This window comes from Pithys albifrons, chromosome 1, assembly GCF_047495875.1.
Source record: "Pithys albifrons albifrons isolate INPA30051 chromosome 1, PitAlb_v1, whole genome shotgun sequence".
NCBI lineage: Eukaryota > Metazoa > Chordata > Aves > Passeriformes > Thamnophilidae > Pithys > Pithys albifrons.
Window position 1 is genome coordinate 74,308,015 of NC_092458.1, and position 17,232 is coordinate 74,325,246.

General features: G+C 37.6%; 1 protein-coding gene across 2 annotated transcripts in view; it reads right to left on the reverse strand.

The window, feature by feature from the left end:
- CNTN5 (contactin 5) overlaps positions 1 to 17,232 on the reverse strand; it is a 619,546-nt gene that overhangs the window by 27,566 nt on the left and 574,748 nt on the right. For both annotated transcript variants that reach the window (XM_071555265.1, XM_071555257.1), the window contains 2 exons: positions 10,265 to 10,423; positions 9,702 to 9,851 (listed from right to left, as the gene is read on the reverse strand). In XM_071555265.1, coding sequence (XP_071411366.1) covers positions 9,702 to 9,851; positions 10,265 to 10,423 — 309 coding nt within the window. The remainder of the gene's footprint in view (positions 1 to 9,701; positions 9,852 to 10,264; positions 10,424 to 17,232) is intronic.

Genomic DNA, 17,232 nt, shown 5'->3' on the forward strand with positions numbered 1-17,232 from the left:
CCTGCCTTCCTTCCTGCCTTCCTGCCTTCCTTCCTGCCTTCCTTCCTGCCTCCCTGCCTCCCTGCCTTCCGTCTGCCTTCTTCCTTCCCTTCCTCCCTCTCTACCAGGCTCCTTTTCCAGTGAACTCAGAACTTTAGGGTAGCTCATCTCATCTATGGATAACTGTCTAAACAGTGGGGAGACTCTACTGACTGAAAACATCAGTGAATTTAAATTAAGACCCAATCTCTTTACATGTCAAAAAGGTAATGAAGTTTTTATTTCAGAAATGGAAGTGCCCCCCTGGATTTAAAGAAAAAAAGAAAAGGAAAAGGAAAGGAAATGAAAGGGAAGGAAAGGGGAAAAGGGGAGGAGAGGAGGAGGAGGAGGAGGAGGAGGAGGAGAGGAGGAGGAGGAGGAGGAGGAAGAGGAGGAGGAGGAGGAGGAGGAGGAGGAAGGGGAAGAGGAAGGAGGGAAGGGGTAAGGGAAGGAAGGGAAGGGAAGGGAAGGAAGGGAAGGGAAGGGAAGGGAAGGAAGGGAAGGGAAGGGAAGGGAAGGGAAGGGAAGGGAAGGGAAGGGAAGGGAAGGGAAGGGAAGGGAAGGGAAGGGAAGGGAAGGGAAGGAAGGGAAGGAAGGGAAGGGAAGGGAAGGGAAGGGAAGGGAAGGGAAAGGGAAGGGAAGGGAAAGGAAGGGAAGGGAAGGGAAGGGAAAGAGAAGGGAAAGAGAAGGGAAAAACTAATACAATCGGTGTGCAATACTGGGATGAATGATATACCATGTAAAAACACAGATGAAAAAATTATGGTTCCATCTCCAATGGGGCATATTTAAACATTGTTTATCACTCATTTTCTTTTGCCTTTCTAAAGTATTTTTGGGTAAGTTATAAAGACAAATGAAGTTCTCATGTACGTGCCACATTAGAGATGGGAGAATATACTACACTCCTTTGAATTATCCAACATGATGGAGTTATTTAACCTGCAGTTTCCTCTTTCTAGAGTTTTCTTGTTAAGAGCTTTGCAGACGACAGCCCTACTTAAATAAATAAACGTTAAAAGAATAAAACTGTCAAAACGATGAATTTCTTTTGCATCAAACTAAAATGTACATTCAGACAGTGGAACTCTTTCAAATGAATAACCATTAAAAGAATAAATGTGTCAAAAGAATAAATTTCCTCTGCACTGCAGAAAAGCAGACTATACACAGTTAGAGAGGAACACTTTGAAATGACTAACTATTAAGTGAAGAAAACTATTAGAAGAAAACATTTTTGCAAGGCATCAAAGTTATATATCGGCCAACCTTTCAGCAGCATCACCTTTATATCAGTGTTATATCTGAATTTGCTCACTCATGGCCTAGGTTTATTGCCATGCAATTAATGACTTCCCAATCTTTATGTTGTTAATTCTCAGCAGGGACAGTCATGGATATGCGCTTGGACTAAATATGCAAGTATGATGCCTAAACTTGGCTCCTGGACACAGGCTACATGTGCCTCTAGGACAAGGACATTAGGACCTCTTTTCTTTAGGATTTATCAAAGCTAAGAAGTTCAGTATTATTTCTTCTGAATAAATATATCCCAACTAGTAGCAAAGAGTTCTTTGCTGTGTTAATGTATCTCATTTAACAGCAAGATGAGAGAATGTCACCTACTGGAAATTGAATTATTGCTTTGCTTAAAACTGCTCATCAGGATAATAAAATGTAACTACGCTTTGCTTGATCACCTGTCTATGATCCTGATCAATGCCTTCTCACTAGTCCCTTTGGTAGCTACCTATTCTCACTCCTGTTTTATCCTTTGACTGTAAGCTTTTTGGGATCAGGCCAGCTTTTCTTTTATTTTTTTTCCTTCAGTCACTGATAAGGTCAAATGTTAAAAGGAAAGTCTCTCCATCATTCTGGTAATGTAAACAACAAATAGTACTAAAAACTGTGTTCTGAAAGACGTGATGACTAGCTGCAGTTCAGAGTAAGTAATGGCTGGATGCCAGCACAACTTGTTGTTGAAACCTCCACTTAACACAAACAAATTCTTGAAATGACTTTGCCAGTAGTTTGATTTGTTTGAACAGCAGGATTTTCTTCTTACTGTTTTCTATTTTCATGGGATTACTGTGATATGCTGAAAATGAAAGTGAAATTAAACTCTCTTAAAACTTATCTTCTCTAAACCGAACAAAAAGATCATTAGCATTTTCTCTAAGAGCAGGCATGGAGAATGTAGCCCACAGCAGTCCTATGAAGCATTTGACAGGATGCTTCAGATATAAATGAGGAAAAGGTGATATAGAAAGGTAAAGCTCATACATGAACCCATGGTCAATTGTTTAATTCATATATATCTGACCATTACAAGCTTAATATGGATGAAAAGCTGTGGGTTTTAATTTAGGACAAAATGTATGCACAGAACTGATGTTGCTGAGGATTTTGTGTATAGGAGCAGTGGTTACAAAGTGCTGAAAATTGCTGACAGTGTCAGCTATATATTTTAAACCTCTGTTTAAATATAAAGTTTTGGGAAGCTTTTGAAGTGGAGGGTAATACCATAGCTATGAAACCACAAACATATGGGGTAGAGGTTCACTTTCCTTCCAGACTTTCATTGTGTCCAAAATTCTAAAAATTGCTTTGTGCTTTAGGGAGATTAAATTAGGTTTTTGCTTCATAGTCTGCATGACTGATGAATTTTCTCTCTTTTTTTTTTTCATTTTTTTTAAAATAATGAAAATAGTGGAATCCATTCTTACTTTTAGGCAAATTATTGAAAATTATGAAATATTTCATTTGGTTATTATAGCAAATGGAGCATAGCCATTTGGTTTAAAAAATAGAAAATGAATATTCTGTTTCTGTTTTATTTAATAATAAAAAAGTTAAAACAGAAAAGACAAATAAGAGTATTCTAGTTTGAGTTTACATATTTTTAATTTTAATTCAAAATTATGATTTTACTTGTATTTTGCTAAAAAAAAAAAATAAATATTTTGTTTAAAACCAGTGTTAAAGTTCCTGGTCTTATTTCAGTTAGTGAACTAAAAAAAAAATCTTTTAAACTAGCTTTAGATTTCTTTCCTAATAGAACAGAAAAAAAAATCACATTGAATATAGAAAAGATGAAAGTACTTGTAAACCAGTTCATGTTCTTTTTGATGTTTCAGTCATAAAAGAACTTAAAAATGTTATTAAATGAAAAATTAATAATTTAAAAGTGTTTCTGTTGCATGGCGTTCTTCACCCCACGAAAATGTCTAGTGGCTTGTTTCAGATCTGTGTGTTTTGTTTATTATGAAGAGAAATGACAGATTCTTAATTTTGTTGTGTATCTTAATTTTTGTGCAGAACAAAATTATTTAGCATCCCAAACTGTGTTTGAATGTAATTGAGTATAATTGATTGCATTATTGTAGTAAAAACCTGTAGTTATATTTAGTTCCTATCTTTTCACAGGAAATAGGTGAGATATAGAGAACACAAAGAGAAGCCTCCTGTTTTTACACTAAGAGATACTAACCTGAGCTGCCCAAATTTACAATTTTTTCCTAAGAAATTAAGTCAAATTTTCTAAAATCCCAATCCCATACTTTATTCACAAGGTCTTTCTTTCTCTGCATGAACCCCATAATCTTTAAGGTATTATCCACATGAATATTGTTTGTATAAATTCTGAAACATTTGTCAAATAAAGGAAAATGAAGCAAAATGGTGATATTGCTATGCTTTTTTGGGGAGATAAATTAATAAAACTTGGCTTTAATCTTTAAGAAGGGAATCTGTAACTTTGCTCCAGGTACAGCTGAAGTTACTGATTTCTTTTAAAATTTTTTATATCTTAAGATACAGATGTAGTTTGAAAAGCAACACTTAGGTGTGGAAAAGGTATGGGTGATGGAGAGCCGGTTTGTCACCAGATTGACAGAACTTCTCAATGTGAGGCCCAAAGCTATTAAATATTTGGCAGTTTTTTTCTTTTCAGTTGCTTTCCGTTCTATATGTATGTATGTGTGTTTGTATGTATGTATGTGTGTGTGTATGTATGTATCTGTGTATCTATATACACACACATCTAATCCTAGATGTGTATCTCCTGCAGTACACATTCAGGAAACAGAGGGATGTCAAGTGAAAACCCTCCCACTATGTGAAAGACCAGCCCTCAAGTTCTCACCTTCCCAGAAAAAACAAATCACATCTCAGCTGTTCAGGGATGAAATGTAAAATGTGTCAGCATCTCAGAAGTGGACAACACACATCTAGGACTGAAACCTCAGATGCTGTGTAATGCATATTTGCCAGAGAACCAATGCATTAGCTTTTCTCTTACATTTTGTAGTAGCACACACATTTGGATTCTTTGCCAATATTATTTTGAGCCTGCAATCCAATAGTGGAGTAGCCTGTGGTTCTAGATACACCCACACAATTATTACAGTCCACTTTATCTTCTTTTGTATTTCTCCACTGAAAAGTACATTTTCTGCAAGGGTTTTAGTAGCCCCTGTCATCATCTGCAAATGTCACATATACAGCAGGGTATCAATTTTTTTTCTAGTGCAAAAATGGTTATTGTAATGGGAAAAGCTGAAAATTCTTTTATAGAAATGACAAATAAAACAGCACCCCCAACAACTAAACAACGCTAAAAATAAATCAGGTAACTTTTTCTGGGACAGAGACATTTCCTGTTATACTACGAAGAAATTCTAGCTGACAATAAGGGCAACTTAATGGAAAATAAGGACTAATTAAAAATAAAGCCTGTATACAATCTGCTTCTAATAGAGTGCACTACATTGATACCTCATAAAATCAAGTTTGTATGCATGATTAGCAGGTTAAACTTTGATTCTACTCAATTTCTTTCTCCCCATGTTTCCCCATGAATAGATAATGTAACTGATGCTTTGCCCCGGGCTTCAAATGACCCAGCTGTCTTAGTGGAATGCCAACCACGCTTAAATTCATGTTATTGGCTCTTTGCACCTTGTGGACCTGTAAAATATGTATCAAGGCTAAAACCGACAGAAATGCAACAGCTGGTTGTAAGTTCAATGTGCCAGAAAATTGCGATATTATGCATTCTGATGAAAGTAGCTATGAAAAGCAATCATGTTAACTAAATATGAACTAAGTAATAAGATTAGAGTTTAATTAAAAAATTAAAGCAAGTGAAAACCTGTTTATTATTCTGACGACTTCCTTACACCATATGAAGTGCTATTTCCACAGGTGCTTTTAGATAATGGACTAATATAAGGTGTTGTTACGATCCTGGGGAAGAAGTGACAAAATAAGTGAGATGTGGGGATAGAAAAAGACTTTAGCCTCCAGTAAAATTTGCTTGCGCCATTAAAGCACAGATGCAGATTTCCATTTAAGTGTAAAATAATGGAAGCAGAATCACACATTTGCTGCCTCTGTGTGTTGTCTTTGCAGCTACCATTCAGCCTGACAGGTTTCAGCTCTTACCTGAACATAAGTCACAGTCAGTTTCTCAGCTAGAAGGTGGATATTTCTGAATTTCCACCTAGTACAGGGGCAATCTGCCTGTTTATACTTGTGTGTCACATCTACCATCACACCAAATTGCCAGGTTGCTCTGCCTGGGTCATAAGTAGAGAGGTTGGTGCCATGTTTTTTGTGAAATATGATTTCCTTTAACATACATGTCCTTTAAAAATTGAGAACTATGATACCAGAACTGGACATCATGTTAATAGACATGTTAATTGTTTCCTTTGAAGATTTCAGATAAAAAAATAGTAATAGAGAGAGTCTGAAAATTAATAGCTCACTGAGTTCACTAAGACAGGAAATAAGGTTTCACTTTGAAAAATCATATGAAACATGTTGTAATCCAATGAAAGCTATTAGTAGTTTCCCAAGTCTTTGGCAATTGAAAACTATATCATGGGTGGTAATCCACAAAATCAGTGAAAGGCATTTCAGAATACAGAGGTAACAGGTTTGGGACTATGGGAATATCTGGAGATTGGGATTAAATGACTGCCTGAATGAAGTAGATTAAGCCTTTCACATTTCAAGAGTGCCATACAAATTATATGCAACATGCCATTTTTCAAAGAATTATATGTGTAACAGTTAAAGCTTTTTTTTTTTATTCATTTGATTCTTTGTTTAAAGCAGTCCATTGTGTTATTGTTCCAGCTTTACAACTCTATGAAGATTCTAATGATTTGGAAAGTTATTTCTTGTTTTAACTCCTCTCTTGTCACTCTCTCTATAGAATAAAAAGTGGAAGCTGCATCTATCTTTTCTTACCCACCCTACTTCAATTCCCAAATTATTTGCAACTGAAACAGAAACCAGAATTTATTTTTTTTTAAAGAAAGGTCTTTCAAAATTGAAGTGACAGTAACATTTGCTATGCCATGCCATAATAAGCAGGCACACCAAATAAATTCAGCTTCCATTTCACTGAAAGCTGTTCAGTTGTTTTACTAGAAGCTATCTGGATTTCAATGTCATGCTACAAAACACTTTTTTCTAACATGACATTTGTGAAGTTGTAATTCTGATATTGAAAAAGGGTATTCCTAACTGGGAAGACAAAAGTACAATTAGGCACCTACTATGGCCTTTTTCCTATTTGAACTAATATGTTACTATTTTATTATTCAAGAAGACCTGCATACTACAGTGCTGTTTATCAGGAGGAGCCCCATGTACTGGAGTATGGATCATTGCTGCTTGAATTAAGTAATAATTGTTCTTTCCTGTAGCAATAACTGGAATGTTACCCAGAAATGAATACCGAGCACTGAATGAAAATACATCACACACTGCATGCTTTTTCTTTCTTCCAGTTTTTTTTCACTGATCAGTATTATGAATTATCAATTCATTTTTACCAAAGTAAAGTAGCAATGATTGTCCAAAGCAATACTGAAAATGGATGTGCATGAAGAAGACTTTCATTTGAGTTGTAAGAATATGCTTTAGCAAATACAGGCTTTACTTGGTAAACACTGTAAAATAAGAAGGAGAATAGCTAGATGAAATCTAGTATTTTCAAAGTACAGTTTGTCAGAAAAACATTATCTCATAGCTTAAATACATGTGGTTGATTAAAATACTGAACCATCCTCTCAAAACCAGGGAAAATATTCCTCAAACTGAAAGAGCAGAATCCCAGAGGTGCAACACAGGATAAACTTTCTCCAGAATGTTTTTGTCCTTTCTGGTGTGTATCATCTGAATAAACAGAGAAGTTGTTCAAACATTAGGGTACAGCAGAATTTGCACTGCCAACAAAAATCAAGTAAAGAATAAGGGTGCTGAAATATGGGGTATTTTTTAAAATTGTTTGAGATGAAAGAAGCTTGTGCCTTTTATTTCATTTTCATTTCCTCCTTTTCTTAATGGAACAAAATATGGAGCATCTGAAACTTTTGCTATAAAGGTATCAATTTTCACACTGTGGGGAGCTTGAAGAAGATGAGGGCAAGCATTGGAAAAGAAGCATCTTCAATATGCATGAATGGGAATCAAATCACTTCAGTGCAGTTCTGTGATTGCACAGTAAAATTTAAAAACAGCTAGCAACTACACAGTCATTTAAAGCAGAAAAAAAAATAAATATGTCTTATTAAAACTGTAGATAGGTTTGTTAGACTTCATTTGAAATAGTGCATCCAGTTTTGGGTGCCACAATGAGAAAAACATTGATCAACTAGTATAAGTTCAGGGGAGGTAGCTGGGTTGTTGGGGCTGGAGCACTTGCTTTGTGAGGAGTGGCTGGTAGAGCTGGATTTGTTCAGTCTGGAGCAGAGATAGCTTGGGGTGACCTAACAACAGCTCTCAGTGCCTGTAGGGAGGTCACTGAGGAGACAGAGATGAAGTCTTCATAGTGGCACAGGGTGGAAGGGCAAGAGACAGTGCTCAAAAACTCAGATTGGAAGAGTTCTGGCTGCATATATTGCAAAAAGAAATCACAATGAAATTAGTTAGCTGCTGGCACAGGTTGTACAGGGAGTATGTGCAATCTCTTCCTTTGGAAGTTTCAAAGACTCAACTAGGCAAAACACTGAGCAGCTTGCTCTGAAGACAATTTGCCCAGATTTGAGCAGAAGGCTGGAGTAGAGACCTCTGAGATTCACTCTGGCCCTAATTATTCAGTTGATTCTGCGATTCTGCGTGAAAGTTCTGCTGAGAACATTTATGGATGACACAGATACAGACTGATAAACTATGGAGCTGAAGTATAAGGTTAACATATCTTAGAAGGTAAGAATTTCTTTCAGATTGAGAAAGGCATTGCCACTTGTAATTTTTATAATTCTTATAATTACCCATAATGAAAAGTCCAACTGCAACACAATTACTGTATTTTTTCCACAATATTTACAACCACACAATCAGTAATGCTTACAAATTCAAGTGAATTTTTGAATTTGTCTCTCTTCTATTCTGTAAAATCAGTATGTTCCATAAAAATGGTTCAGCTGAAGAAACATCCAAACAAACAAACAAAAAACTCTGTCTACACCTCCTAAATAACAAAGAAAAATGAAGAATAATCAGAAAGTGTTCTGACATGTAGTTGTTTTCTGAAGTTCTCTTTGTTCAAATCCTATCTCTATCTCTTTTTGCCTCTGAAAAAATGTCTCTCTAGCTGCCTAGGGATTTTTTTCAGATTCCCACTTCTTCTTTATCTCCCTTCATTCTGCCCAAGTTACTATCAATGATTCCAAACCTCAGGAGACCATTGCAGTTTTCAAGAGACCCAAATAAGATATAAAATGTTGTGGGTTTTTTTTTCTGGTTTCCCACAAAACCATCCTAACCACAAATATAATGAAATTTATTTAAATGTAATAACGGTCCGTGATGTACATGACAAAAAAACCTACTTAGAACACAAGGCATTTCAAATTAAGCAGCTTTTTATGGCTTTTCTACCTTGCTGGAGAAAAAAACAAAACACTATGCACCTTCAATGAGAGAAGATAAGAAAAATACGGGAGAAGAGGCTGCTTGGGAGCAGTTGTCTGAAGACATTGAGAAGCACCCTCCAACTGAAGAGCACTGGGAGTCTATCAGAGAGAAGACAGCAATGGCTTAAGTGTAAGATGAAAAGTAATGCAGTCCAGAAGGAGTATGTATATGTATGGCCAGACTTCACGAAAGAAGATTTGGGCAGGGCTCTCCCCGCCTGGGTGTGCCCTTCCAGCCTGCGCAGTGGATTTTTTAGGTGAGGCACAGCGTGCGCAGAACTGGCCCCACCATTTAAGTCCTGAGATCCATTTGCCACGGCCGAATGAGCTTGGACGGTGGCAGTGAAGTCCTCAGGACTGTCACAGCACCCAGTACTAACCGGGGCTGACTCTGCTGAGCATCAAGATCTGATCGGATCGGATGGCATGGAGGCATTGAACTGCCAGGGGACGGTCCCCACTGAGACTTGAACTTGGAATTCAGAGTCCAGAGTGCTCTCCTTTATACCACGGGACCGCCCCCAGAAGGAGTAAGACAGCAGTAAATGGTTTTATTTGAAATTTCTGTACATTAAAAATATTCCTGTAATTAAACCAAACTGGATCCCCATGACAAAGAACATCTCTCTGGAACAGTGATGACTAAACACACAGATGTGTACTAGAGAGAAGACATTCGGCCTATTATTACATTAAAGTAGTTACTGTTTCTGATAGTGCTTAAAAATAACCTTTTTATCCTTTCCTTACCTGCTTCATTTGTTCTAATCACTCGTGATGGTGCACTTGGGTCACCAGTCCCAATTTTATTGGTTGCTACTACTCTGAACTCATATTCCACCCAAGGGTTCAGTTCCACAGCCATAGCTGACTCCATGTCTCCACTTATCAGATCAGGAACTGTAGAGAGTAAAGAAATGTGAAGATCAATCAGAAATCTGAAGTTCATATGCAGTATCTCAGTAGTATGTGGACTTTGTGATAGAACATGGTCACTGGAAGTGATTGGCATCAAGGATCTAATGTCGCGGCTAGGTTTTTGGCACTGTAGTACTCCTGAAAAGACACAGATTGAACGGTTTAGGGGAGAGCTTTCTGCTTATTCACAGATGCATCATGGCAGGTGTCTTTGTGCTGTCCTTTCAGAGCTGTTGCTAAGTAACATGAAAAGAATAAAAAAAGGGGGGAAAAATCAGTCTTTTTAATTTGTCAGTTTTCTTAAGAGTATGTATTCCTGTAGTTGACAGTGGTTATTATTGTGATGATCAGGAGTTTTGAACAGTCTACTTGTGCTGTTTTAAAATTTTTCTCACCTGTTTTTACGGTCTGCCAGCCAAGAGAAAATGGACTGCGTGCTTGCAGGTTGTAGAGGGAGATAGGGCTGTGATTGTCTGCCCCAGGACTCCAGGAGAGTGTTGCTGTGGTGTCTGTAATTTCCTCCACTATTACAACCCCTGGGGGACCAGGAGGACCTAGAAATAAAGCGGAATAGTCAAACAGGCTACACCATCATCGTGGATGAGCAGCAATAATACAGGAGATGCATTCTGTAGGGACCCAGTGGAGTTCAATATCCATGAAATACAAGACTTAAAATGCATAGTATCACATCATGAAGATACCTCATTTCCACGATTTCTGATGGCAAATTGTGATCGTTGCTATTCTTTAAATGCTGTGTGAATGAACATCACTTAACTTGTTAGAGTGACAGCAGAACTAGAAATAGAAACAGATTAAAAAACAGCCCCAAAACTCCGTTATAATTATTCTGAACCTAAAATTAGGGAGAAAAAAAAGAACAACTTTAAGAAGCATCCAGGCTAGACTGAACAGTCACAATCATTGTGTGAGGCTTGTCAGCAGGAAAGAGAGATAGTAAGCAAAATGAGGCACAAGGAGATGTGCTTCATGGAGAACAATAATGTTACTAATAACTGAATGAAGAATGCAGCATTCATCCTTTCTCAAATTCATTCATTCAGGGAAACTGACTGGATTACTACATGCTGGAATTCCATTAACTGTTTGATTGAAAGCTATTAAAAATGAGAATATGAGAATATGCTAATCACCATTTGTATAGGCCATATGATGGCTGCAATAAGTGACACCTTTGGTATCAAACATGACTTTCCAAAGAAAAATATGGCTACAATATCCCACTCCCATCCACAGTTTTCTTATTTAATTCTTTTTGATAATTGATTTTACTGGTGTTTTAAAACATTGTCCGTCTGCACTTTCCAAACTAAATCAGAGGTAAATTTGTCCTGATTCAGATTCCTCTTCCATTGTTGTTTCTAACCATATGTTTATGGGAAAATGTGTGTCTCTGACATGGAGAAATGTAAAAATCCCCATTTTCTTATGGTTTCTTAGACTTAAAAGCTTATGTAAGTCCTCAGGGACAAGACTTAATACTTCTGGATTTTTTTTGACACCTAAGATCCTTCTGATTGTTTCCATCCCCTTGTTGTGGAAAGCTGATGTTTTGCTTCTGCTCCTACACAGATGGAGGACTGTGAAGTCAGAAATGCACTAATGGAAACTTTTTCCGAAAACGGAACCACAGGAGAGGTGATGATTGAAACAAAACTTCATCAATACAAAGCCATTGCTGCTACACTTTGGAGGAGCCCATTTCTGTTTGAGTGTATCATGAGCAGTAGCGCAGCAGGACCTTTGCACACCTCCATTCCCATGAGCTGGTGTGGTCCCACTTGCTGAAATGTCAGAGCTCAGTACCTGCAGATCAGGGTGGCAAACCCCAAAGTCTGTGTCTCCATTTGAAGTGGAAGTTGTAGCCAGGGTTTCTGCACTACTGAGCTCAGCATTATTACATTTTAGTGCTATTTCATGCAATCAAATCTTATGCTGGCTAGATTCCTTAGTCCATGAGTAGAAACAAATTTATCTGAACATCAGAGGCTAAAAAACCCCCATTAACTGAAATATTTTTAGTTGCTGTGATTTTCTGTCATTTGCAGCTGCAAACAGCTTTATGTTTCCTCTAATATGCCTTCAACAAAATCATGTTTATATGAACTTTGACAGCAGTAGGATCAGAGTTCTGTAATAGTTGGACTCAATATCTTTAGAGTGAACGAGACATTGAGTCCTATAAATGAGAAAGCAATTTACCCTATTCACTTGCCACTATTTGCTTGGCATTAAAGTGTTGGAAATATATGGCATTTAGAAGTAATGACAACAAAAGAGTGAAATAAATGTTTGAAATTTGAGAGACTCAATTCAGTAAAGTTTAGTACTATGGATGTGTGGTGGAAGAATATTGTCTCCACAATGCACTGCAGCCTTCTTCCCAGGATCCCAGGGTATGGCTCTGGGCCATAGGAAGCACAAGACCTTTCACTTCTATGGGCAGTGAGCAGCTTCAGTGCTGGCAGTCTCTCCTCTTCCCTTGCTCTGCCCACTCACCAGGCTTGACTTTGCTGCTGTCAATGCCTTTGAATGTCGTAAACAGTGACTGGAATAAGAGGGAGCCACCCCTTGGACATCTTGCAGCTCTTGGCCTTCTGGAGTCTCATCTTCATTTGAAGTGGTAAGGTCTTGCTTTTCTTCCTGGGAGAAAACATGGCAGAAAATATGTCCTCTGCACTCCTGACTTCCTGTGACATGTTTGCTGTTCTTTGATAGGAAGCACCAGGTCAGACCTTTGTCTCAGAATAGAAAATCCTGGGGCTAATTTAATAAAATACAGTGATTCTTCAATCTCCAACCTCTACTGTTTCAGGCTATCTGTTGATGTAGGAAAATATTAGTGAAATTTTTATTTGTAGCCATGAGGGAAAGTTTAGAGGAAAGCTGGGATTTTGATACAATCATATGCTTTTTACTGGGTTGGAGCCCTAGGCCCAGAATTATATCATGGTTCCAAGCACAAAAAAAATTAAAGAGAAATATTTTAGGGTTTTTTTTCTACAATATTTCTCTCATGCACTTTGAATGTTGTAAGAGTTCCTAGCCACTGTATTATAGCAAAAGAAGCATCTTGATTATATTAAAGGATGTAAAGTACATTTATGCAGACATTACCTGATAAATTCTCAATCTATTTTGTTTTCAGAGTTCTCTCATGTTTTTAAACCTTTTTAATGCATTCCTAGACATGACAATGTGTCATTATGCTTTCTGAGATGTGTGCTCTAACACAGTCTGCAGGGTGACTGCTAAAAAGCATTTCCATTTCCAACAGCAGACATTCTTGAAAGTGGATTAATAAAAGACAAAAGCCCCAGTGATGACAAACATATGACAGTTATCCAGGGCATGAGGGCTATGCAGATGTCACTCATTTTTGTAGAAATCTCATTAAATTTGATGCTTGGATGTAATCATTCATGGTGTCAGTCAGATGGCTAATGCAGAAAGGATTTTCTCCCAAGGGCTGTGTTATTGCTCAGGATCTCTGAAACATTTTTTTTAAGCTGGGAATAGCCAGTTGAGGAACAAATGCATGGTCTGCTCAAATGCTTATCTGGAAACTACACAGAAAATTACTGGTCATAAATGCACTATAGTGTAGTCGACCTTCATAAAGAAGACATTTGTGATAGGCTCTTATGCATCTCTAGGAGCACTGGAAACCCAGTGTCAAGGATATTAGTCAGTTATCTCCTTTCAGAGCAATTCCATAGATTGATAATTCATTTCAGGACATGCATGACTGCATTTTGGTAAATTTGTTTTATGTATCTTTTTATTGTTGGAATGATCATCCTGAGAGGTAGTTAGATTGCTTGCCATGGTACAATGTTAATGTGAGAGTTCTTGAAAAACAATTACCAATAATAGCTGTAGTCATTCAGTGAGGCAGTGCCCTTTCCTGTGAATCTCAGAATATGTGCTGATTTACTCCACTACTGCCTGACCAGGATAATTCTGACTTTTACCAAACAGCTAAGAAGCTTGGTATGTAGAAGTTCGCGAATACAGATTTCTTGACCTGAAGATGTTGTTTTTTGAATGACAAGGTGCACTGGCTTGTCATCAAGAAGAAGAGAGGTCAAGAAAAAGAGGATAAGAGGCTTTAACTACTGTATAGTAGATGCTATAGATGCTATTGTTTTAGTAGACAGACCCATTACAGCAGTTCCTCTATGTGTAGGTATCCGAGTCATTCCTTTGTGCCCCCCCTGGGCAGATGGAGAGGTTATGACCCAGCCATCATCAGAACAGACAGGGAGGTTAGACTCTGGATTGGAAGGTAGGAAAGGGAAGACACTGATTGACTATTTCAGCCTGAATAGTTTTGTCTCAATTCAGGGATGAGGGTCAAGAGAAATACCTGGTGTCTTGCCTGAGAAGTCCTTCAGTGTACCTATGTCATGCTGTGCTTTGTTGCCCTGATGACTTACCTGACTTGTACTAACCGAAAAAGTCAATTTGGATGAGGCAACCTTGAGAGCCAATGATTGTTTTGAGCTCAGGTTCCAGACAGCAGTCCATAACCTCTGAGCTGGATATTTGTGTAGTGGCAGTTGTAACTTGACATAAAATGTATGAACAGTTCAGGGAACTTGAATTACACCTAAGGTATAAAAGCACTAGTAGTCCATGAATTGCATCATGAATGACATTGCTAGTAAGTCCCAAAGAGAGTAATAGACAATTTTGGAAATGTCTCTTTCCTTGTCATGGTCTGCTGACTACCTTTAGCATTCCTAGGGCATTCCTTGCCAGATCTACCAGTTCTGGTCCATGATATTTCCTACACTCTGCGGTTCTAGCGTGGGCACCAGTATTCCCTGGAATACCTGTGCCTCTGTCAGGCATTGAGTTAATAAACATCACTGTATATGATTTGTATTTTAGTATTTGTTTCTAGGCACTTTTTTGACTCAAGTTATAGGTATGAACTAAGTTGATGTTTGTAAAAGAGCTTCTTAGAACAAAGAATCTTTTTTAAAGTCTTGGGGGAAAAAAAGGTTTCAAAGATATGAATCTCTTTCCCTTTTATACCGTTAAAATATTATTAGAAAAAAAGGTCCTGTTGCAAGATCAAATTGCTGGAAATATTTTGTTCTGGAGTCTGGGAGCTTAAGAGCTGATGCTCCATCTACAGTAATATACTATGTTCCAATGTTGTAAATGTTTTAGTTGATACATTGAAAAAGGCCAAAGTACAGATCTGAACTCTAGGCCTGATTCTATGGGCTCTTATCCTGTGAGCCAGTCCCTATCACAGTGTCAACCCTATGAAATTGTGACTTTTCCAACCACTGCTTTGGCACAATTAATGGATTACTGTGGACTGGGGCAGATCCTAACAGGTAATCTGTCATGTCCATCCTGAGAGGAGGGGGGACTGGGAATGTAACTAAGTGGATGGGAACTCTATTGTACCCACACTGACCTCAGGGAGCAGTTCTGTTTCATGGACATATTCTGAGTCCAATTAATGGGGTCTGTGCTCAGGGCATCTTCCTGGCCTTTGTTACAGCTCAAATGCAATTTCAAGGACCAGCAAGAATCTGCTGACCTTGTTTACGTTCCATTTAATAATGTTTTGTTTGAAGGTATTTAAACTCAGGTGCTTGTCTTTAACTTTTATTGGCAATATCACAATAGAAAGGAACAGGGTAGTCAACCTAACCAGCTGTTCCTGCGTTATGTTTGCTCCGGGTCAGTGGAGTTCAGAGGAAATATTACTTCTCAAAAAATATAGCATGAGAGTGGATTTGTTGCTTAGATCGGTAATTTTGCCAGTCTACAAGATGAATTGTTCCAACCTTTTTATTTTATTTGTAGACCACAAAATGTGTACTCTTAAGCCACAGACTGTAGCCATGAAGACTTTCATCCCTTCACACTACAGGACTGCTCTCTGCTCCGTTTCAAGATCTTACAGCTTCCAGGTACCTGTTTGATCTTAATGCTCATCTTACTCACAGTTGTCATGCACAGTGCATTTGGCTAGCTCTCAGGGCACAGTCTTAAAATACATATTATATATTACAGTAGGAAGTTGATTTTCATCTCAGTTTTAAAGAATCTTCCTGCCATTTTTTTTTTTGGTACAAATATTTGTATTGGTCAAAGGGTTTTCATTAGATTTGTATATGCTAATACATTTCCAAGGATGTACAACATTGATGCAGAGAATTAAGAGGACTGGACCTTAACTTTTTTTTTCTCTAGAAAAGCACAGTGTCTGTTGACATCCATAACAAAAAAAAAAGTTTTGAACAGTAAGAGTGAAAAGGATAATAAAAACAACAGTGAACAAACTATTACTAAGATATCCAGAAAATAACTGGCATGTAAATCTACTGAAATCCTTGTGTAGATGAATGACATAATACTGGAAACAAAGTTAACTCTACTAATGCTTAGAAAGAACCAGTGTATTTGTAATATAACTGACACCAATAAATTGTCTTTGAATTTCTCCTAGAGCATATTTTATAATAGATGAGTAAAATATAAAATATTTTTATAAAATTATTTTATAAAATTATACACTCATAGAATCAATAAGGTTGGGAAAGTCCTCTAATATCATTGAGTCTAATCTTTAACACCATCATTTTCACTACCCAACCATGTCGTCAAATGCCACATCCATGTGCCTTTTGAATACTTCCAGGATTGGTGATTCCACCGCTTCCCTGGGCAGCCTATTAGAATGACTGACCACCTTATAAACTATTACTTATATTCCCTTGATGCAACTTGAGTCCATTTTCTCTCATCTTGATGCTTGTTACTTGGGATCTCTGCTTTTAACTGACTATAGGGAGCCTGATGATGACCACTGCAAAAGCATGTTCGACTGCTGCCTGGCATTCTCAGCTTCCTCCATTTTGGTTTGCTAAACACTTTTCTCCAGCCAGCCCTCCAAAGCTGCAGAAGAAAGAGCAAGTAGTATACAATATCTGGCTTTAGTAGAAGACTTTTCTACTCAAACTTTTCTTTATTGAAGCCCATGACAAAGCAGTGCTTCACATGAGCTCATTAAAAACTGTGTGTTTAAGAGCAAAGGAGACTTTTTGCCAAAAGTAAATGCAAGAAGTAGCCTTTTGCTCTACCTATGACTTCTGCTGCTGTTCTTCAAAAGCTCAGTCTATGAGTTACAGATTTTGTACTGATGAGTCAAACTGAAAAAGACTCTTGATGTTTTTAAATGTAGCTACTTGGAGGAATGCAAGGTAATAAGGGTAAGCATCTCCATGCTGTCAACCTTCGTATGACAAAAATATTTGGTTTTCTAAATGTTTTTACAGTGAAACATGGTGGAAGCACAAGATCATGAAGA